This window comes from Heterodontus francisci, chromosome 1 (assembly GCF_036365525.1).
Source record: "Heterodontus francisci isolate sHetFra1 chromosome 1, sHetFra1.hap1, whole genome shotgun sequence".
Lineage (NCBI taxonomy): Eukaryota > Metazoa > Chordata > Chondrichthyes > Heterodontiformes > Heterodontidae > Heterodontus > Heterodontus francisci.
Window position 1 is genome coordinate 44,859,680 of NC_090371.1, and position 22,864 is coordinate 44,882,543.

At 42.2% G+C, this 22,864-nt stretch overlaps 1 protein-coding gene across 1 annotated transcript; it reads left to right on the plus strand.

Moving 5' to 3' along the window:
- The first annotated feature begins 1,262 nt into the window (after window positions 1–1,262).
- On the plus strand, window positions 1,263–18,484 carry ino80b (INO80 complex subunit B). The gene is made up of 5 exons (XM_068029871.1): window positions 1,263–1,424; window positions 10,005–10,194; window positions 11,114–11,220; window positions 13,680–13,852; window positions 15,160–18,484. The coding sequence occupies exons 1-5, from the start codon at window positions 1,385–1,387 to the stop codon at window positions 15,616–15,618; spliced, it is 969 nt and encodes a 322-aa protein (XP_067885972.1). The 5' UTR covers window positions 1,263–1,384; the 3' UTR covers window positions 15,619–18,484.
- The last annotated feature ends 4,380 nt before the right edge of the window (window positions 18,485–22,864 follow it).

The following is a 22,864-nucleotide window of genomic DNA, read 5'->3' on the forward strand; positions in this document are numbered from 1 at the left end:
ATGATTGAGGTATACAAAATTATGAGGGGCATTGGTAGGTTAGATAGGGAGAAACTTTTTTCCTTTAGCGGAGGGGTCAATAACCAGGGGCATAGATTTAAGGTAAGGGGCAGGAGGTTTAGAGGGGATTTGAGGAAAAAAATTTTCACCCGGAGGGTGGTTGGAATCTGGAATGCACTGCCTGAAGGGGTGGTAGAGGCAGGAACCCTTACAACATTTAAGAAGTACTTAGATGAGCACTTGAAACGCCATAACATACAAGGCTACGGGCCAAGTACTGTAAAATGGGATTAGGATAGGTGCTTGATGGCCGGCACAGACATGGTGGCCTGTTTCTGTGCTGTATAACTCTGTGACTCTATGACCTTAGCAGAGAGGTCAGTGACGAGGGGGCATAGATGTAAAGTGATTGGTAGGAAAATTAGAGGGGAGATAAGGAAAAACTTTTTTCCCCAGAGGGTGATGGGGGTCTGGAACTCACTGCCTGAAAGGGTAGTTGAGGCAGAGACCCTCAACTCATTCAAAAGGAGTCTGGATATGCACCTCAAGTGCCGTAATCTGCAGGGCTACGGACCAAATGCTGGAAAGTGGGATTAGAATAGGTGGATCGTTTTTCCGCCGGCATAGACACGATGGGCCAAGTGGCCTCTTTCTGTGCCTTGAACGTTCTATGATTTTACTGGGGCATGTGTCAGGGTAGCAAATCAAATACATTAAAATCTTTTTCCACACACACAGGATTTTAAACTGGCATAACTTGGTGACAACTCAAGAGATACTAAGGTTACCAACTCTGGTTGGACCTATTTCTGGAGGGTTCATCACATGACCTCCCACTGCCAACCACCCTTTTTTCCCATCTGCAATTGCAATAAATGGACAAATAATAAACTAAGTGTTCAAAGACAATATGGAAGATAAACTTTTTTTTGTTATTAAGACTGCCCCAGGGTTGCTGGAAACCCTGTGTGAGCCCAGTCAGTGGATATCAGCAAGAACCTAGGCTGAATTTCCTCTTCTCTAGGCCAGGCCAATTGTAGCACCTCAACTGAGATCTGGAGCTTGAGCTTTGCTCATCAATATACACATCATTTACCACACAGGTTAGCCTCAGAGCCAGCAAGACTGACAAATCTCCCTGTTTAACAATATTATGCATGTCATTAATTATCCACGTCCACTGCCATTTCTTCCTCAGTATTTTCTGGAATATTTTGTTATGTGTCTTGTTCAGTTGATGTGCAGTGACACTGACGGGGGGAAGGGGAACTTTGGTCAATGGCGGAGCTGCAGTCCGGATGTTTCCTGCTGTTACACCGGAAGGGACCTGGCGGGTCCCCCTCGCAGTTTCAGTTAAATTGAGGCTTTGGAACTGCTGGTGAAGATGGGGAAGAAGAAAGAGGTGGCGGTGGAAAGAGGACTGGGTAAGAGCAGTAGGTCTCTAGAGACTGGCATTTATTCGTTAACTGTGGCTAGTTGTGTGTAGGCCGCTGGGAGCCGGGCTCTCGGGTAGGAGTTTAGGCCGAGAAAACCCGGAACCTGTCGGGGTTCCTCCGTCACAGGGTCGGGACTTCAAAAACAAAACCAATTCAGAGGAGGAATGTAGGTTTATCAAAAATAACCCGCCCTCAAGTTGCTGACAGGGAGAAACGGAGAGTTTTTTTTACCCCCTTATTCTCTCATGTTCCCCCTGAAGGTGATGACTTCTGCTGGTTTACACTTGCACAGACACCGTGTTTTACCCAAATGGCCGTTATACCTGTGCAGGCTTTGTCAGAGTGTTAGCTTTTCGGCCACGTCAAGCATCATCATCAACCTCGGCCCCTCGAGCCTCCTCCCCCATTCAATAAGATCATGGCTGATCTGATTGTGGCCTTCACTCCACTTTTCCGCCTGCCCAATAACCCTTGACTCCCTTTTAGATCAAAATCTGTTTACCTCAGTCTTGAATATATTCAATGACCCAGCTTCTGTCTGGTGAAGAGAATTCTAAAGATTAATGACCATCTGAGAGAAGAAATTCCTCCTCACCTGTGACTTAAATGGGAAACCTCTTATTCTGAAACAATGCACCTTTTACATTTCTAATATTTGTCAGTTCTGATGAAAGGTCACTGACCTGAAATGTTCACTCTGTTTCTCTCTCCACAGATGCTGCCAGACCTGCTGAGTATTTCCAGTATTTCTTGTTCTTAATACAGATTTCCAGCATCTTCAGTATTTTGCTTTTATTTTAGTGCTTAATTCACTGCCACTTCTCTTCCAGGAATGCCTACCTTGAAGATGTTCTGCTCTTCTGTCTGACAGGACTTTTGTTTGTTTCGTTTACCTTGTTCACCTTCATTTGATCTCTTGCCCCACCCCTGCTTTACTTGCTTAAAACCTTTTACATTTCTAATATTTGTCAGTTCTGATGAAAGGGCACTGACCTGGAACGTTAACTCTGCTTCTCTCTCCACAGATGCTGAGTATTTCCAGCATTTCTTGTTTTTACCCCTAGTTCTAGATTTCCTCCACCAGGGGAAACATCCTCTTAGTGTCCACCCTCCTCCGAATCTTGTGTTTCAATAAGAGCACCTCTCATTCTTCTAAACACGAATGAGTATAGGTTCAACCTTTCCTCCTAAGACAATCTCTTCATCCCAGGAATCAACCAAGTGAACCTTCTCTGAACTGCTTCCAATATAAGTATATCCCTCCTTCAGTAAGAAGACCAAAACTCTAGTGAGTGCGGTCTCTCCAATGCCCTGTATGGTTGTAGCAAAACTTTCCTAGTTTTATACTCATTTATTTTGCAATAAATGGCAACATTCCATTTACTTTCCTAATTACTTGCTGTACCTGCATGTTAACTTTTTGTGCTTCATGCACAAGGACACCCAGATCCCTCTGTTGTGCAGTCTCTCTCCATGTAAATATTCTGCTTTTCTTTCTGCCAAAGTAGACAGCCTTACATTTTCCCACATTATACTCCATCTGCCAAATTTTTGCCCTCGGTCCCTTCATCTGTCATTAACTTAAAACATAAATATTTGAGGTCCAGCACTGATCCATGTGGCACTCCACTAGTTACAGTTTGCCAACCTGAAAATGCCCCATTTGTCCAGTGTCTCTGTTTCCTGTTCCTCTATCCATGGTAATATATTGCCCCCAAGACCCCCATGAGCTCTTATCTTGTGTAATAACCTTTTATGTGGTACCTTATCGAATGCCTTTTGGGAATCCAAATACATTATATCTACTGGTTCCCCTTTATCTACTCTGCTTGTTACACTCTCAAAGAACTGTAATTAATTTGTCAAACACAATTTCCCTTTCATAAAGCCATGTTGACTCTGCCTGATTGCATTATGATTTTCTAGATGTTCTGCTACTACACTAGGATTTTTAATATTGGTTGCATCAAAGGTGCCTGGGGGAGAGTAGCATAGTGGTAATGTTGCTGGACAAGTAATCTAGAGGACTGGACTAATGTTCTGGAAATATGAGCTGGAATTTCACGCTCCCCCAGCGAGCGGGATGGTGGCCGGGCAGGTGGTGTAAAATGGAGCGGGAGGCTCCGGAAGGCCTTCCCAAGCCAATCCTGCCTCCACTGCCACTTTATGTAGGGCAGTGGGTGCGATAAACAGCATGCCTGCCCCAGGCCAATCAAGACCCTTAAGTGGCCACTTAAGGGCCTTCGCCTGCCTCCGCGTTGATTTTATGCGTGGCAAACGGGCGGCCAAGGACCCAGAGAAGCCACAGGGTGCCTGATGGAGGGCTGCCCCCGCTACCCCAAACACCCCCAACACCGAACACTCCCCCCTTCCTCCTCCACCACTGCCCGCCCCACCCCCAATGGCAGCTTAAGGAATTTACATTCAATTAATTAATAAATGGAATAAAATGTTGCTCTCAATAATAGTGATCATGAAACTACTGGATTGTTGTAAAACCCCAACTGATTCACTAATGCCCTTTCTTTAGGGAAGGAAATCTGCCATCCTTACCCGGTCTGGCCTACATGTGATTTGAGACCCACAGCAATGTGGCTGACTTTTAACTGCCCTCTGAAGTGGCCTAACAAGCCACTCAGTTGTAGATGGTTCACCACCACTCGCTCAAGGGCGATTAAGGGATTGATCGCCAGTGGTGCTCACATCCCAAGAATGAAAAAAATACTGTACTGGTGAATCTTAGGAACATAGGGATCATTCAACTCCTTGAGCCTTTTCCACCATGATCATGACTGATTTGTAGTTCAGTTACATTTACCTGTTCCATATCCTTCGTACCATTGCCTAACACAAACCTGTTGATCACAGTCTAGAAAATTTCAGTTAATCACAGGATTTTAGAGTCATAGTTATACAGCACAGAAACAGGACCTTCGGCCCAACGTGTCTGCGCCGACCGTCAAGCACCCATCCAATTTAATCCCATTTTCTCGCACTTGGCCTGTAGCTTTGTATGCTATGGCGTTTCAAGTGCTCATCTAAATACTACTTTATTGTTGTGAGGGTTCCTGCCTCTACCACCCCTCAGGCAGTGTGTTCCAGATTTCAACCACCCTCTGGGTGAAAAAACATTTCCTCAACTCCCCTCTAATCCTTCTGCTCCTTACCTTAAATCTATGCCCCCTGGTTATTGGCCCCTCCGCTTTGGGAAAAGGTTTCTTCCTGTTTATCCTATCAATGCCCCTCATAATCTTGTATACCTCAATCAGGTCCCCCCTCAGCCTTCTCTGCTCTAAAGAAAACCCCAGCCTATCTAGTCTCTCTTCATAGCTGAAATGCTCCAGCCCAGGCAACATCCTGGTGAATCTCCTCTGCTCCCTCTCCAGTGCAATCACATCCTTCCTATAATGTGGTGACCAGAACTGTACACAGTACTCCAGCTGTGTCCTAACCAGCATTTTATGCAGGTCCATCATAACCTCCCTGCTCTTGTATTCCATGCCTCGTCTGATAAAGGCAGGTATCCCATATGCATTCCTAACCACCTTATCCACTTGTGCTACAACCTTAAGTGATCTATGAACAAATACACCAAGGTCCCTCTGTACTTCCTAGGGTCCTACCATCCATTGTATATTCCCTTGCCTTGTTAGTCCTCCCAAAGTGCATCACCTCACACTTCTCAAGATTAAATTCCATTTGCCACTGCTCCGCCCATCTTACCAGCCCAACTATATCGTCCTGTAATCTAAGGTGTGGCGCAGTGGTTAGCAGCGCAGCCTCACAGCTCCAGCGACCCAGGTTCAATTCTGGGTACTGTCTGTGTGGAGTTTGCAAGTTCTCCCTGTGTCTGCGTGGGTTTTCGCCGGGTACTCTGGTTTCCTCCCACCGCCAAAAGACTTGCAGGTTGATAGGTAAATTGGCCATTATAAATTGCCCCTAGTATAGGTAGGTGGTAGGGCAATATAGGGACAGGTGGGGATGTGGTAGGAATATGGGATTAGTATATATGGTTGGTTGATGGTCGGCACAGACTCGGTGGGCCGAAGGGCCTGTTTCAGTGCTGTATCTCTAAATGAAAATAAAGTAAAAGGCTTTCCTCTTCACTATTTACAACACCACCAATTTTCATGTCATCTGCGAACTTACTGATCATACCTCCTTACCTCCTAGATTCACGTCTAAATCATTAATGTACACTACGAAACAGTAAGGGTCCCAGCACCAGTCCCTGCAGTACACCACTGGTCACGGGCCTCCATTTGCAAAAACAACCCTCGATCGTCACCCTCTCCCTCCTGCCACTAAGCCAATTTTGGATCCAATTTGCCAAATTTCCCTAGATCCCATGGGCTCTTACCTTCTTGACCAATCTCCCATGTGGGACCTTATCAAAAGCCTTACTGAAGTCCATATAGACTACATCAACTGCTTTACCCTCATCAACACATCTAGTTGTCACCTCGAAAAATTCGATCAAGTTTGTTAGACATGATCTCCCCCTGACTATTCCTTATTAATCCCGACCTCTCCAAGTGGAGATTAATCCGTCTCTCAGAATTTTTTCCAATAGTTTCCCTACCACTGACAGAATCTTCTTTCTTCTTTGGGCCTCCTTATCTCGAGAGACAATGGATATGCGCTTGGAGGTGGTCAGTGGTTTGTGAAGCATTAGAATCACTGGTCTGTAATTATCTGGTTTTCCCTACTACCCTTCTTGAATAATGGTACCACATTCGCTGACCTCCAGTCCTCTGGTACCTCTCCTGTGGCCAGAGAGGATTTGAAAATTTGTGTCAGAGACCCTGCAATCTCCTCCCTTTTGAGGGGGAAGAGTTCCAGATTTCCACTGCCCTTTGTGAAAAGTGCTTCAATCTGAATGGTCTAGCTGTAATTTTAAGCTTATGTTCTTGGCTGATTCCCAGACTAAGGGGGCATAATCAAGCAGTTTTAATTCCTGTAACTCCGTTTTGAAATTCCTTTGCAGTCCTAAATTGATGAACATTATCAAGTTTAGACATGGGATGTGCTACATCTGCTGTAGGATGAATTGCACAATGCAGTTTGTTCTCATTCAGCCTTGGTAACAGCATATATGATTGGAGGTACAATTCATCTAAACATGGGAACATTAAAAAGGAAATCTGAATACTGGAACGTGAAAAAAATCAAAATGATGGGAGGTTAGAGCAGGTTCCAAAGCATCTGAAAAGATGGGTTTCTTGTTTCTTATTGGGACCCTTCATTCGAAATGCAAAATCTTTTTCAGACACTGATGGACCTGCTGACAGCTCTCGGCATTTTCTGTCTTGTTTTAGTTTCAAGAATGTGTTGTGGGCACTACCACTTTGCTAAATGGACCAGATTCAGAACAGATCTGGCAGCTCAAAACTAGGCATCCACGAGGTGCTGTGGGCCATCAGCAGCAGCAGCATTATATTCCACCACAATTAGTCAACTTGTGGCTAGCTGATTCCTCATTCTACCATTAACATCAAGCCAGGGGACCAGTCCTGGTCAATGAAGAGTGTAAGAGAGTATGCAGGAGCAGTACTGTGACCAATGGATCAGGTCAAAGCTCTGCAGTCCTGCCTCATCTAGTGGTGAATGTTGGTTGCCATTTAGTTCCATAAGTTTGCCTGGTACCTTTTCTTTAGTGATAATTGTTTTAAGTTCCTCCATCCCTTTTGCTCCTGATTTTCTACTATCATTGGGAAGCTTTTAGTGTCTTCTACCATGAAGACAGATACAAAAATATTTGTTCAAAGTCTGTCGTTTCCTTGTTTCCCATTGTTAATTCCTCAGTGTCATCCTCCTAAGGGACCAATATTTACTTTAGCTGCTCTCTCTTTCTATACTTGTAGCTGTTACTGTCTGTTTTTATATCTTTTGTTGGTTTACTCTTCTATTTTCTCCCTCTTTATTTTTAATCATTCTTTGTTGGTTTATAAAATTTTCCCAACCTTCTGGCCTTCTACTAATCACTTCCCAAGCCTTTCCACCATCTACAAGGCACTTTAGGAGTGTGATGGTGTACTCCTCACTTTCCTGGATGATTGCAGCTCCAACAACAGTCGAGCAGCTCCACACCATCCAGGACAAAGTAGCCCGCTTGATCGGCACCACATCCACCCCCTTAAATATTCACTCCCTCCAGCACTGACGCACAGTGGCAGCAGTGTGTACCATCTACAAGATGCACTGCAGCAACTTGTCAAGGCTTCTTCGTCAGCATCTACCAAACCCATGACCTCTAACACCTCGAAGGACAAGGGCAGCAGATGCATGGGAACACCGCCACCTGCAAGTTCCCCTCCAAGTCTCTCTCCATCTCGACTTGGAAATATATCACCGTTCCTTCACTGTCGCTGGGTCAAAATCCTGGAACTCTCTTCCTAACATCATTGTGGTTGTACCTACATCACATGGAGTGCAGCGGTTCAAGAAGGTGGCCCACCACCACCTACTCACTGAAAATTAGGGGTGGACAATAAATACTAGCCCTGCTAGCGATGCTCACATACCATGAATAAATATTTTTTAAAAAATTCTAGGCTTTTTTCTGTTATTGGGATTTGTATCACGTGATCATGTTGAGCCAACCACAGCCCAAGTAAATGACTTGTAGGTTTGGGTCTTTTGTCCATTATTATGCTATAATATTACATTATGCTCTGCATGCTTTTATTGTGAAATAAAAACAGAAAATGTTGGAAAGACTCCAGTCCGGCAGCATCAGGCCGAAAACCTCTGATGAAACATCATCGACCTGAAATGTTAATTGTTTATCTCACCGCTGCCTAACTTGCTGATTCTTTCTAGAATTTTCTGTTTTTATTTCTGATAGATAGCATCTTCAGTATTTTGGCTTTTGTATTAATGCTTTTACCATGGATATTTTAATATATTCTATTTTACAAATTGCAACCTACTTAATTTCCACCTCCAACTTTATGGTTGATGTTTTGGCTCATTTCCTTCTAAAGCTGGTATTTAATGTGAGTCAGAAGATTGTGGCTTTAAAAGCCCCTTCTGGATTTGAGCTCGTAATCTATGCTGACTCTTTGATGCAGTTCTGAAGGAGTGCTGCATTATCAGAGGTGATGCCTGTTGGATGAGATATTAAATCAAGGTCACCTCTGTCTGTTCTAGCTATCCAGGGGGCACTACTTGAGAATGGGAAGCATCCTGGTGTCATCATCAATGTCTCTTTAAATAACACCATCAAAGACTATCTGCTCATTCACCTCATTTGTTGTTTGTTGGATATTGCATTATGCAAATTGTCTGCCATGTTTACTGCTAACACTGGCTATGCTTTAAAAATGAGCTAATTGGATATGAAATGCTCTGGGATGTGCTGATAGATGTGACTAGATGCTATATAAATGCAGCTATTTTCAATCAATGTAGCATGACAAATATCTAGATTTCTGGTTGAATTTGGTGAGGATGTAAACAAAACCTCTCCCATGTTGCATTGTTTCAAACAGAAGGCACATTAAGAGCTGTAACACTGCGATTTGAGTCAGAAGTTTGAAATATATTGGTATTAAAAAAAAAAAAAATACATTTATTAGCGTCTTTTTAAAATAGTTAAATGTCCCAAAGTGCTTCAAAGATGTAGACTCTGAGGAAATGTAGCATGGGAGAGCAGTGTGTGGCCAAGCTATTTGAAGTCTCTATTGTGACTGTGGAATGGAGAGTGAGGGGAGGAATACAAAGGAGACCAGAGTTAGAAGAGCAAATGGTCATTAACCTGTGGACAATTTCAGCTGAGGACATCATGCAGATAAGGAACAGGAGAGGAAGTCAAAGATGGAACCTTGGGACATATCTGAATTGATGGTTTGGGGCAGGAAGAGAAGCCACTGAAGGAAGATGTGTGCACTTTGTTGGATGGTGTTGCCACTGAGGTGGACCACAGTGGAAAGAAGGAGTGGTCAAACATGTCAATTCATTAGCTGGTTTCTGTAATTGATTAAAAAATCTCATCCATTATGTTACAAAGTCACTGGCTCCTTTTTGACTGTCAACAGGGATGGGAAGAAACTAAGGTGCAGGCAGGCAGCTCTTGAAACAGAAAGCTGGGAGACCAGCTTTGGCCAGACTCTCGAATAGCATGCAGGAGAGTACTGTACTATTTGATTTAAGTCAAGTAAGACGACCCACTGATGTGGGGAAGTGTAGTGTATTCATTTATTTTGTATTTATTAAGGAAATTTAATTATGGCGCCTGCTCTGTATGCAATGAAAGAAAGCAACGTAATTTTTTTTTAGATTAGAGATATAGCACTGAAATCACTTAATAATGTGATTTACTTTAAAAGTGGAAAACAACCCAAGAAACTTTTGTTTAAAGTTGAGCATTTTGAAATGTAAGTTGTATGATTTCAGTAGGCTGTCAACTACATTTTCCATTGCGTAGCTTTATGTATTGTCATAGTCCTTATTAGCTATTGGTTATGAGTTTGAGTGATGGGTAGCTCTGGGTGAGAGTCAGGTGATCAACCACTCGATCAGCTGCCTTGGCACCATTTTAACTTTCCTCCTTTTGTTATTTCACAGAAGACGAGGCTGGTGGGCACAGCTCTCACAAGAAGAAACACAAGAAGCACAAGAAACACAAGAAGAAGCATCACCAGGCTGACGTAGGGCTGGGTTTCTCCTCTGAGACTCTGGAATCGGACTCTGGCACAGGAAAACCTCAGCTAAAACTTAAAATAAAACTGGGTGGGCAGACCATGGGCACAAAGAGGTAACATAACTTCACTTGGGTGGCACAGCATACTTTTTTAAGACTAATTTTTGTTGTCTTGAAGTCTATTCGTAAGGAGTCATTATGGAAGCAAACGGTTTGTTGTCACTCAGAAATCAGCATTTTCACTGCTTCTGGTGTTTTATGTAAAATTGTAGCAGAAAATGACATGGTAGCACCGTGGCTATGGTATTGGGCAAGCAGCTCAGTGGTCATAAGTTAAATTTCTATCATGAGAATTGAATTCAATTTGTGGTAAACTAATGCCACCCCTTTCTGATTTGTTCTACACATGATGCACTCTGGGTGACTTCTTAATGCCAGATGAAGTGTTACAGCAAGCCACTCAGCTGTAAAATCGATTTTGCTACAGCAGTTCAAGAAGGTCTGTCTCCACCCTCTCAGAACAGTTAGGAATAGATAATCGATGTGTTGCCTTGCCAGTGTTCACCACATCCTGGAACAAATTCAAGCCAAGTGTAGGAATTCTTGGGATTTGTTGTGGGATGCCACTCTGTGCCATGCCAAATCACTTGTCCAGTTATTGCATCAGCTAAAGTGGTGTGGGCAGGAATTTACTATTTGTAAATCAGCTGTAACAGACTTGTTCATATGATAAGTCCTGTCCCGTTCCACTAGTGAGTAAGTGCACCAAGTGATATAGACTGTGGCAGGACACAGCTGGACATTACAGTTGACTTAATCAGCCCTAGGGAAGGAAGGAGACTGAATAGGATTTTTGCACCTTGCTGTCAGATGTTGACATACAGGCCTGGGCATTGGTCACCTCCATGGTATAAGGGAGACCTAAAGAGTTGAAAAGGAAGAAAATGGAACAAAATTAACTCATAATAAGTGGTGAATTATACAACTTTATTTCTATTGCACATGCAATTCTGACTTTGTTTTCATTTAACAGTGTGCCCCACTTCTCTTTGGCTTCTGAGCTGAAGCAGTCTCCATCCCCTCTGATGGTTGATGATGAACCAGATGAAGTGCCATTGGACCAGTATCGGGCCTGGCTGGGTAAGTGCTCTTCATCTTAACAGTCTGAAAAGAAGCCTTGAGGTTACTGTACTTAAGTCTCTTTACACTTCTACAACCCTTGCCAACCTTGTGTGGTATGTTCTGTCAATTAGTCCGTTTTACTGTGGAGAGTATTTTTCTGTATATTTTAAGTGCTAATTTTGTCAGGATTTTCTTGGTGAGCTATAAAGGTCTAAAGCAACTGTTTGAGTCAGCAGTTGTAGGAGTTCTTTAACAACTGTCGACGCAGCAACATTGGTGCAAGTCTCTGCAGGAAATAACACTTGGTTTGGAGAAGAGGGACAAGGAAACTAATCAGAACTGTGCACAATGCTCTAAATGTGGCCTAATCAAGGTTCTATCATTTTAATATAACTTGTTTTTTTTCAATTCTGTTCTTGAAATGAATCTTATTGCTTTGTTTGCAATGGCCTTATTAAACACCACCACCCCCCCCCCCCCCCCCACCATGTTGCTACTTTTCTGTGAATCTGTACTGCTGAATCCCTTTGCTCCTCTACCCCCATTTAGACTGTTCTTTTCCAAAGAATATATGCTTCCTTATTCCCCCTACCAAAATGCACCTCACACTTGTCTATATTGATATTTAACTTGCCATTTACATGCCATTCTGCAAATTTAACATTTTTTATGTTGTCACAGTCTTCCATATTAAATATACCTCCCAATTTTGTAATTGTACTTCCAATTCCTGAGTCCAAATAATTTAATGTAAATGGTGAACAGCAGTAGTCTCAGCACTGATCCTCATGGAACACCACTTGCTGTTACTGAGTAATTTGCTTCCCATTGTTACAACCTGGTGAGAAAGAGGTCTCCGGTTCCCTTTCAGCCTTCACCTAATCTTACCATAATAGGGTTTAATTTTAAACACACTGTTTTTAGCTCCCCCTTGGCGAATCCTTGTTCACCGCTTTCCAATTATGAGGCAAAGAAACTAGCACAAACAGACTTTCTTAAGTTTAAAGAAGAAAAGTTGAAATTTATTAAACTTAAACTGTAATTTGGTTCACGCCTACAGATACACAATGTGTCCACGCTAGTATGCATACATGATATACACATGCAAATAGAGACACAAAAGAGCAGAAGAAAGATAAAGTGGAAAAGTTTGAGGCACTATCTGAAGAGTTTTTGTTACTGTTCTTCGAGCTCACTGTAGAGTCCTTGATTGTATGTAGATTTTGCTTTTTGTTGGGGCCCAGTAGTCGTCTTAAACCTTGTTTGCTGTAGGAGACTTTTCTCTCCTTGGGGTTCATGTGTCTTCAGTCGATTTAGAGGCTTGTGAGAAAAAGATGGGCGCAGACAAGAGAGAAATTTTCAGTCCAGGAGCAAACAGACACTGAATTCAAACTCTGTGGCCAGTTCAAAAGAAAACCCTGGATCAGCCAGGTAGTCATGTGAACAGCTGGTCTAACCAGTCCTGGCCCTTGTGGATTGTATCCTCCTTAGCAGGCCCTGCCACATCTGATCTGTTTACCAAGTCATTTCCTCGCTCCAACAACAGTTAAAAATAAATGTTTGACAAAATTGATGTGCCTCATTCTTGGTAGGTGGGGGCCTAGCATGACACCATGCATGCTAAACTTATCACATCATATATCAGATTAATCATATACTGTATCCCAAAATTATTTACTGAAAGAAATTATCTATATTGGATTTCTGAGTGTCCAAATAGCTTTGCATCCTTAAAATGATTGCCTTCCAACACTAACTGGAGTGAGATGGCGAGACTAGTGCTAAAGTATTGCTAAGACAGATAAAAAGTTTTTAAATCTATGAGAAAAGTTTACTAACTGAAGTGAGACTTCACAGCCTCATTATTCCCTTTCTGGTCTTTCAGGGTTAAGTGTCTTGTCAGGACCATAATTGACATCATTAACAGGGTCCTTACGACATCAAATACCAGCCCTAAATGGCTGCGGCGCGGTTAATGGTGTAAACCCATGCAATTTATTTCAATGGGTTGCTCGCGGCGAGCTTGCAGTTTTAAAAATTTCTTCAAGACGAATGGCAGCACAAATTATCTAGTAATATGTGGAGAATCTGAACTCCTGGCTTGTCTTTTCTTCGCCACAAATTGCTGTTTTTTTTTTAACGAACAAATGAGCCGAGTGAGTGCCTTTAATTCGCCATTACTTTTCCAGCCACTTCTGAGCCCGTGTGTTTCCCACTGGGAGGTTGAGTCCCCCTGCTTATTCTGTCACTTCTTGTCAACAGTAGGCTTGTCAGAGATCTAACCTTTCACCTCAGTGGAGAGCACGTGTCAGAGACACTAGAGGAGTGGAAAAAAATGAATTTTTATCAAAGAAAAATAAGCTTGATACACTGTTTTCTCCTTTTTAATGTTGGTCCCTTTTTTAATTTATTCCTGGCTATAAATGTATGAAAATAAAAATGTTGCATTTGACGAGAATTATCCATAACATTTGCAGATGAGGAAAGCAACTTGGATCCATCTCCTTTACCTGACCTGGATTCAGAAAGTCTTCAGGAGCCAGAACAGGATGAGGAGCAGCGATGGCTGGATGCTTTGGAAAAAGGAGAGCTGGATGATAATGGGGAACTAAAGAAGGAGATTGATGAATCACTGCTGACAGCTAGGCAGGTGAGCGTTGGACCACCGTATCTCGCTAGAAAAATAACAGCGTGTTAATGATGCACATATTAATGTGCAAATGAGCCAACAATTTGAGGGAATTAAGAGATACGCCACAAGTTATGAATCTCCACCTTTTGGCTGATTTACACTGCTCCATCGTTTACTTCACACAGATGGCATCTGCCCCTTGGCTTCAGTGTTAAGAACTTGCATGTTAATGGCCCATTAAACTTGCCACAGAGAGTTGGGTTTGGTGATTAATGGTTTAAGTTCCTTTTTAATAATGTGTTAATTATTAGTTCAATGCCGACCAACTCCTCTGGCCCACAAGTTGAACAATTTCAATTGTGGAGTCTGATATATGGGTTATATGAATGACAGCCAGCACAAATTTGTTAAAAGTAAATTGTGTCTGACTGACCATAATTGAGTTTTTTGAAGTGACTAAGAGGGTTGATGTAGGTAGTGCAGTTGATGTTGTGTATATGGAGTTTCAAAGGGTATTTTTGATAAATCATCGCATAATAAACTTGTTAGCAAAATTGAAACCTATGGGATTAAAGGGGCAGTGCAGAGCGGATGCAGAAATTGCTAAGGGCCAGAAAGTGAGGTGGATAGTGTTAGACTTCAAGAGGACATAAACAGACTGAAATGGGCAGACGTGGCAGATGAAATTTTAATGCAGTGAAGTGATGCATTTTTGAAGAAAGAGCAAGGAGAAGCAATACTAAAGGGTACAATTTTAAAGGGGGTTCAGGAATAGAGATATCTGGGGATCTAGGTACAGACTTTGAAGGTGGAAGGTTAACTTGAAGGCTACCTTTATTTAAAAAAAAAATTATACAGCACCTTGGCTTTAAACCAAGGCATAGAGTATTAAAACAAGGAACTTGGGCTAAACTTTTATAAATCACTAGTTAGGCCCCAACTAGAGTGTTGGGTCCAAATCTGGACACTACATTTAAGGAAGGATGTCAAGGCCTTTGAGAAGGTACAAAGGAGATTTACTAGTACCAGTTAAATGGAGACTAGAAAAGCTGGGGTTTTCTCCTTGGAGCAGAGAAGGTTAAAAGGAAATTTAATAGAGGCATTCAAACAGTTTTGATACAGTAAATAAATAAATCCCGCACCTTAGGTCTGTAATTTTTCCCTTCGAGCCTTTATCTAATTCTTTTTAAAAGTTATTATTGAATCTATTTCCATCTCGCTTTCTGCAAGTGCATTTCAGATCATAATGTGCTACATAAAAAATTCTTGTCACTTAGTTTACAGTGTTTACTCAAATTCCTCAATCGATATTTTTGTTTATGTAGCGTGCCCTGCTACACAAGCAGCAAAGCCAACCACTGCTGGAGCTGCCCATGGGCTACAAAGTGAAGGAGATGACCGAGGAGATGATGGTGAAACGAGCTGAGCGTGCTCGAAAAAGACGCCTGCAAGCAGCCAAGAAAGCAGAAGACAGCAAAAACCAAACTATTGAGCGACTGACAAAAACCAACAAGGCCAAAGTGAAAACACTGAGGGAGAGAAGGACCAAGAGAATGCATTATCCAATGATTAGATATTCAAATAATGCTGTCGGGATTACTGTCTCCTTTCCTCATGGATGTCCTGTCCCACTCCCAACTGTCTCGCAGTCTGTACCCACACCTGTAACCTGCGGGGTTGAAGGCTGCTCAAATCTCAAAAAATACTCTTGTTCTAAAACTGGGTTACCTCTCTGCAGCCTTGAGTGCTACAAAAAGAATTTGTTGATCCAGGGTTTGGCTTGATTAGGAGCAAGCTTTGTTTCTAATGTTGGCTCTGAAGAAATAAGAGGTAGAGTTACCTAGAAAGCATGTTGGCCCAAGCTGCCACCAGTGGGCTACTGCACTATCCAGGAACAATCTCATTTACCAGTAGAAGACTAATGGATGGTAATAAGATTCTTCTCTAATATGCAATATGTACTGTGCTTTATCTGACTCTTGTGATACAAGAGTTGGATCATGATGGTTGTTTCTGTCAGAACATAAGTGGTTACATGAGCAGCAGGATGAATGCATGGTATTCTGCAGTTTGGTAATGATAAAAAAAAAAGTTGTGCTCCTCAGTGAGGAATGAAACTTTCCTTTTTCAGTACCCAATGTAAGCACAGTACGATTGGTTCCATAGTAAAGCTGCCTCTACCCTGTCACAATGATGTGTTTCATCCCCATCAGTGTGACATTTCTCCATTCCTCTCCTGTGATCAGTTTGGTGTGAAATAAGTAACAATGCTCACGAAGAAGTGGGTTGAGACTGACCAATCTCGGGTTTCATAGGACTCAAACAACAAACCGAATAGACTTCCATCCCAACAGTCTGGACTACATTCAAACTTGTGTCCAACCCACTCCACCACCTGATTTTCCCCCATTAACACAATATTCTCTTTCCTTCCCTTCCCTTTGTTGAAATACTGTGCCCCACAGACATGCACAACGCAGAGTGTTAACTTTCCAGGAAGCGTATTGGGTATCGGTAGAGATCCCTCCCGGGTAGCACAAGTGAGGCAGGCAGATTTCTCCAGAAGCAATCCAGGTTAAGAAAGTCAGCCTGTTGGGATTGACAGCCCACTTGAGCTTTTGCAGTACTTGGGCCATCCTAATGACTTTGTTGTGGATAATTGGACTCAAACTATATCAATGCTAGAAATATTTAGCAGGTCAGGCAGCATCTCTGAAGAGAGAAACTGTTAGTGATTCAGATTGATGACCTTTCATCAGAAATGGAAGTTTGAATATTCTGTTAACTTTCTATTGAATGTTTTACCTGTACATCTGTAACTCTTCAAAATACAAGTTTATCTGATGACCTTCAGCAAAGTAGAAGAAAATGCTGAGCAATGTGTTTGTAAAAGCAAAAGATAGCTGCTTTATGCACGGTTAGATATTTAAAAACTGAGTTTTTGTTGGTGAAAGACTATTACTTCTTGGATATATGACAACATCAGATACAGCTGAGGAAGCTTAACTATTCAAAACAATCTACACTTCCTCCCTGTTCCCATATCATGGCATCCAACTGTTTCTTAAACAATCCTAGGGTTTTGTCTTCCACTACCTTACCCAGAGTCCATTCCGTGTATTGATCGCTTTGTGCGAGTAACCACCTGATAATTGCTTCTATATGTGCCTTTTTACTAGTTTGCATCTGTCTCCTTGTCCTGCTTTCATAATTTGTCTTGAAGTAGTTTTCTGTACCAACCTTTTCCATATCATTTGCTGTCATCTATCAGTATCTCCATAAGATCACCTCCCTTCAAGCTGAAAACTTGTTTCTCCAGTTTTTCTTAATGATATTTCATAACGCTTGTCTAAATTGGTTCTGTGGCTTAAATGTCTCTCTTGTATTTTGGATCCAGAACTGGACATAGTACTGAAGGTGTGATCTGAACAGAACATGATGCTGTCTGAGCATGACTTTCTTTGACTTGGTTTAGCCATCTAGTCCAGCATGCTTTAGCTCAGTTGACTGCTAGAAATTGGGCATCTCTAGCATTAAATCTACTAAAACCCATAAATCTTTTTTTTTTTAAATTCACCTGCTGCTATTTTAGCACACGCTGGAATCCAGTCAATCAATTACTAGTTTTAAAAAATCCTTTTGTTGAAAATAAATTTCCAAAAGTAAATGTTCTGAAAAGCAATTGCATAATGTTTGGAGTTAAATTGGATAGCTTAAGTCCTGGTGTGAGCTGCGTGTGAAAGATTTAAGAGGTGAATTTCCTTGATTTTTCTCATTACATCAGTGGAAGTTTGTTGTGGGAACTTGTTTATTGAGTGTAAAGTGTTGTGTGCAGTATAATACTGTAAGTGGAAAGCCCCGTGTCAATAGATTTTAATCTGAAAACTAAGTTTCCTTTTGGAGCAAGATCTTCCTATTTATTATCAAGTGCAGTGACATTTATGTCATATAATGGGTGCACCTCTACTTTTTTTTCCCCAACTTTGGGCAGTTTTCCACTTTAAAGACACTATGTAAATACAAAATGTTGCTAATTCTGCACTGTATTACATTTTGGAACTTTTCCTCAGATTGATGTATTTCACGAGAGGGAAAAATGGGGCTTATTAAGCCCCGTTGCCACCTGCATTGGCTGCAAGATTTAAAGAATGTGTAGAAGTTGGCCTGCTTCTGATTGTCCACAGGCCACATGGCTAAAATTATTAGCTGATGTGAGAGATCAGTTGCCATGGAGTCTGTGTCCTCTGCCTCCATGACACAATGCCACCCATGTGGCACAAGCTGCTGCTATTTTATTGCACTGGGAGGGCTAGGATCTAAGGAAGTGGACTTGGGTTTGTATATTTTGGAGTTTGAGTATTCTCTTCATCTTATCCACTTCAGTTATGGAGTAAAGAACCTTTTTTCATATATGTTTGTGGCTTAGATAAAATGTTGTTTTTTAAACTTTATGTACCTTATTTGTGCCTTTATTTTATGATTTTTAAGTAGGAAAACTGCATTCATTTGAAATGTCCGATCAAATGTGTAAGATACCCTACTTGTGTATCCATATGTATGTAGGATTAGGATTTGGTTTAATCTCCTCATTCATGGTTTTTGATTTCTGTTTCTACTAAATGAAATAGTTAAAAGTTGTTCATTCCCAAACTGCTTTAGGGTTTGATGTGTCCGGCAGCAATTTAACCGTTTAACTTTTGCTGAAAGTGCAGGTTATAAGATTTGTGTCTCTTGTTTTCATGGCCACATTGGGGAAATAGTTAGCCAAGGCATTTTTGAGATAAAATGGAACAATGAAGATGGGATTTAAAAACAAATTGTTTTGAAGAAAATGCATTGTTTCTGGGAGTCTTGTTCATAACACTTGTCATGCCAAAATCAACATATTGTGTTTTCACTGAGAGATCACCTCTGATCGCATTGAATGAAGACGCGCACGGTGTTTGCGATTGAGAAACCCAGAGAGGTCCCTTGCCATCATGCCGAAACCCAGCTATATAGTTGCTATTGCAGTACAGTGTAGTGTTAGCCACGTGCAGGCTGAAGAGAGGAGGATGTATGCTCAATGTGAGCAGTACCCTTTTCCAGCTGAGAACTGTTCTGTATAGACTCCAGACTCTCAGAAATGTGGTTGACTCTTTAACTGCCCCTGGAAATGGCCTAGCAAGCTACTCAGTTGTATCAAGCTGCTGCAGAAAAGCCAAATAAGAATAAAACCAGCTTGTATTGTGTTGTACCAATACAATAAAACCACTTAGCATCGACCTAGGCACTGACTATCTTACAGCTAATCTCCTAGACAACTCCACCACTGTCCCTGGGTATGTGCTGTCCCACTGTCAGGACTGACCCATCAGAGGTGGTGGCACAGTGGTATACAGTGCTCAATATTGCCAAAGTCTCATGGCATCAGGTTAAACATGGGCAAGGGAGCCTCCTGTTGATTACACCTGCTGCTGTCCCTCAGCTGCTGAAGCAGTACTCTTCCATGTTGAACACCACTTTGGAAGAAGCACTGAAGGTAGCATAATGTACCCTGGGTGGGGAATTTCAGTGTCCATCACCAAGAATGGCTCAGTACAGTAACTCAGACCAATGCGAATTTGCTTTTATTCTGGAGAGCAACAGGATACCTGAACTTGCCCACCACACGTTAGGAGTTTCATAATTCTCCCACTATTCTTCATAGAATGGCTGGGGCAATCAGTATCTTTTTTCCAGCTTGTTTGTTACTGTCTGTTGATGATTTGCTTCTTAGCACCAAGACCCATAACAAACATACAACTGGTTCAGGAAGTGTTGCTGGTTTTAAAATTAACCCTCAAGGCAAATCACCTGCAAACTAAAGTTACTTTCCTTGGCATTAACATCAGGCTGCAGCCCAGATCAACGAAAAGTAGATGTGAGCCAGAGACTGCCCCTGCCTGTTTATATGACATATCTGTGATGGAGTGAAGTTTGGTTCAGAACAAACTACTTCCTGTTGTATTTACCTCATGGATTCTGACCAGCGTGAAGAAGTCATATATGAGGCATGAGAGATGTTTATTAGCCACGTTTTGGGCAGTCCAATATTTTACCTTTAGTACCAGCCTGCAGTCACTGATTTTTTTTTTTTCTTTTCGTTCTCCTCATACGCCTTTGAAACTCCTGGTGCAACAAGGTGACACTTGCTTTCCTCTAGGAGGCTGAACTGTTGGACATTGTTACTAATCAAGAATGATTTGCATATGACCCCGAAGAAAACTATCTTTCTACAAACTACATGTTTTGCTGACAGTTAAGAAGGTTATCAAGACCTGGTGATAGCATACGCACTATCTGACTACATATCACACACTATAATGTCTCCCACTATGCCCTAAAAATAATTTTAAAACATGCAACAGGAAAAACTGTGTATGACTACTGATATGCTCGAATCCAGACATGCCTCATGCCACATTGCTAAGGTATTGATAAGGGATGTAAATTTGAACATATATGGTGGACAACTAGTTTAGCCATTCACTACCAGATCTAGCTGGTCCATATGAAGTGTCAAGTCCTGCTCTTATATGCCAAAACTTTTTCTTCTCTCCCTCATTGTCGTGCTGCTATCCCCCCTCTCAGGAAAAACAATTGTTGACACCCCAACAACAACCTCTCCATTCCCAAAGTCTGTGAATATATTGTCACCTCCCAAATCAGTGCCCTGGAAATCCTACCACAGTACTGAAACAGTTCCTTTCGAAGCCTCAAATGACATCCATTGTGAGTATGACAAAGGTAAACTATCCCTCCTCATCCTTCTCGACCTGTCTGACATGGTTCATCACCATTTTCCTCATATTCTTTTCATTGTCACCCAGCTGGTTGAAACTGCACTCATCTGGTTCCATAATTATCTATCTAATCATAGCTAGAGAACCGCCTGCAAGAGTTTCTCTCCCTTCTGCCACTAATATCCCCGAAGATCTATTCTTGGCCCCCACCTATTTGTAATCTATACACTCCCCCTTGGCATCATCATCCGAAAACACTGTTAATTTTTACACGTATGCTGGCAACACCCAGCTCTATCTCATCAGCACCTCTCTCCACTCCTTAATCTATCAGACTACTTATCCGACATCCAGTACTGGATGAGCAAACATTTCCTCCAATTAAATATTGAGAAGATTGAAGCCACTGTCTTCGGGCCCTGCTACAAACTCTATTTCCTAACTACTGACTCCATCCCTCCCAGGTAACTGACTGACACTAAACCCGACTATTTGTAATCTTGGTGTCATTTTTGACCCCGAGATGGGCTTCTGACCATCTATCCACTCCAGCACTAAGCCTACCTATTTCCACTTCCATAACGTTACAGACTCTGCTCCTGCCTCAGCTCATTTGATGCTGAAACCTTCATCCACACCTTTGTTACCTCTAGACTTGACTATTCCAATGCACTCCTGGTCCCGTTCACCCATCACCCCTGTGCTCACTGACTTACATTGGCTCCCTGTGAAGCATCTCCTCGAATTTAAAATTCTCATCCTTGTTTCAAATCCCTTCATGGCCTTGGCCCTCCTTGTCTATGTAATCTCCACCAGACCCACAACCCTCCTCTAATTCTGGCCTCTTGAGTATCCCCAAATTTAAGTCCTCCGCCATCGATAGCCGTACCTTCTGTTGCCTGGGCTCTGTGCTCTGAAATTCCCTCCTTAAACCTCTGTATCTTGCTTTAGTCCTTTAGGACATTCCTTAAAACTTACCTCTTTAACCAAGCTTTTGGTCATCTGCCCTAACAGTGGCTCAGTGTCAAACATTTCTTTATAACGCTCCTGTTGTTCTTGTTCATGTAGAAGATGGTGTGATGGTAGTGATAGTTTACATTAAGACAAGTTGTAAATATTCACCAGGAAACCCACTGGCTGATAGGGCAGCTGAAGTGGCAGCTCAAATAGGCCAGCCTTGGGACCTCCCCGGACCCATGTTCTCACCTTAGCTAAGGCAGCACCACAGGAGTTGGATTTAGTAATCTTGCAGGATACATTTGAACTTTACCAATTGTTCAAGGAATGGCATGCCTCTGGCAAACCACTGCCTCAATCTACTCAGTGCTAATGATACTAATGTGACAGGGACAGATCAGGCCCCATTAGTCCATAAACTTCCCAAGTGTCCAATGTTTACTGTGTGGGTAGCCCCACAGCTGGCTGAGGATTTCTTTCATAGGTTTCATTCTCATCCTATAGGGGGCTATTATTCGGCCAAGGTAACTTCGAGTAAGAGCAAAATACTGCATATGATGGCAATCTGAAATAAAAACAGAAAGTGCTGGTAATACTCAGCAGGTCAGGCAGAATAATAAGCAGCTTTGTCCAAAAGCACAACATGAAAAACCAAGTTTAAGGCAGGTGTGTAGTTAAAAAAATTAAATTAAATTAAAAAGTAATTTTAAAAAAAGGCGAGTATTGCTTTGAAATTGTTGAAGTCAGTGTTGAGTCCACAAGGCTGTAGAGTGCCTAATCGAAAGATGAGGTGCTGCTCCTTGTGCTTGTGTTGATGTTCACTGAAACACTGCAGCAGGCCAAGGACAGAAATGTGGGCATGAGAGCAGGGTGGTGAGTTGAAATGGCAAGCAATCGGAAGCTCAGGGTTATGCTTTCGGACTCTGGGTGACCGCTTTGCGGAACACCTCCAATCTGCTTTTGGTCTCCCCAATGTAGAGGCGACTGCATTGTGAGCGAATACAGTATACTAAATTGAAGGAAGTACAAGTAAATCGCTGCTTCACCTGGAAGGAGTATTTGGGAACTTGAATGGTGAGGAGGGAGGAGGTAAAAGAGCAGGTAGTAAACCGCCTGCGATTGCATGGGAAGGTGCCATGGGAAGGGGATGAGGTGTCGGGGGGTAATGGAGGGTGGACCAGGGTGTTGCGGAGGGAACGATCCCTTTGGAATGCTGACGGGAGGGGAAGATATGCTTGGTGATGGCATCACACTGGAGGTGGCAGAAATGGCGAAGGATGATCCTTTGGATGTGGAGGCTGGTGGGGTG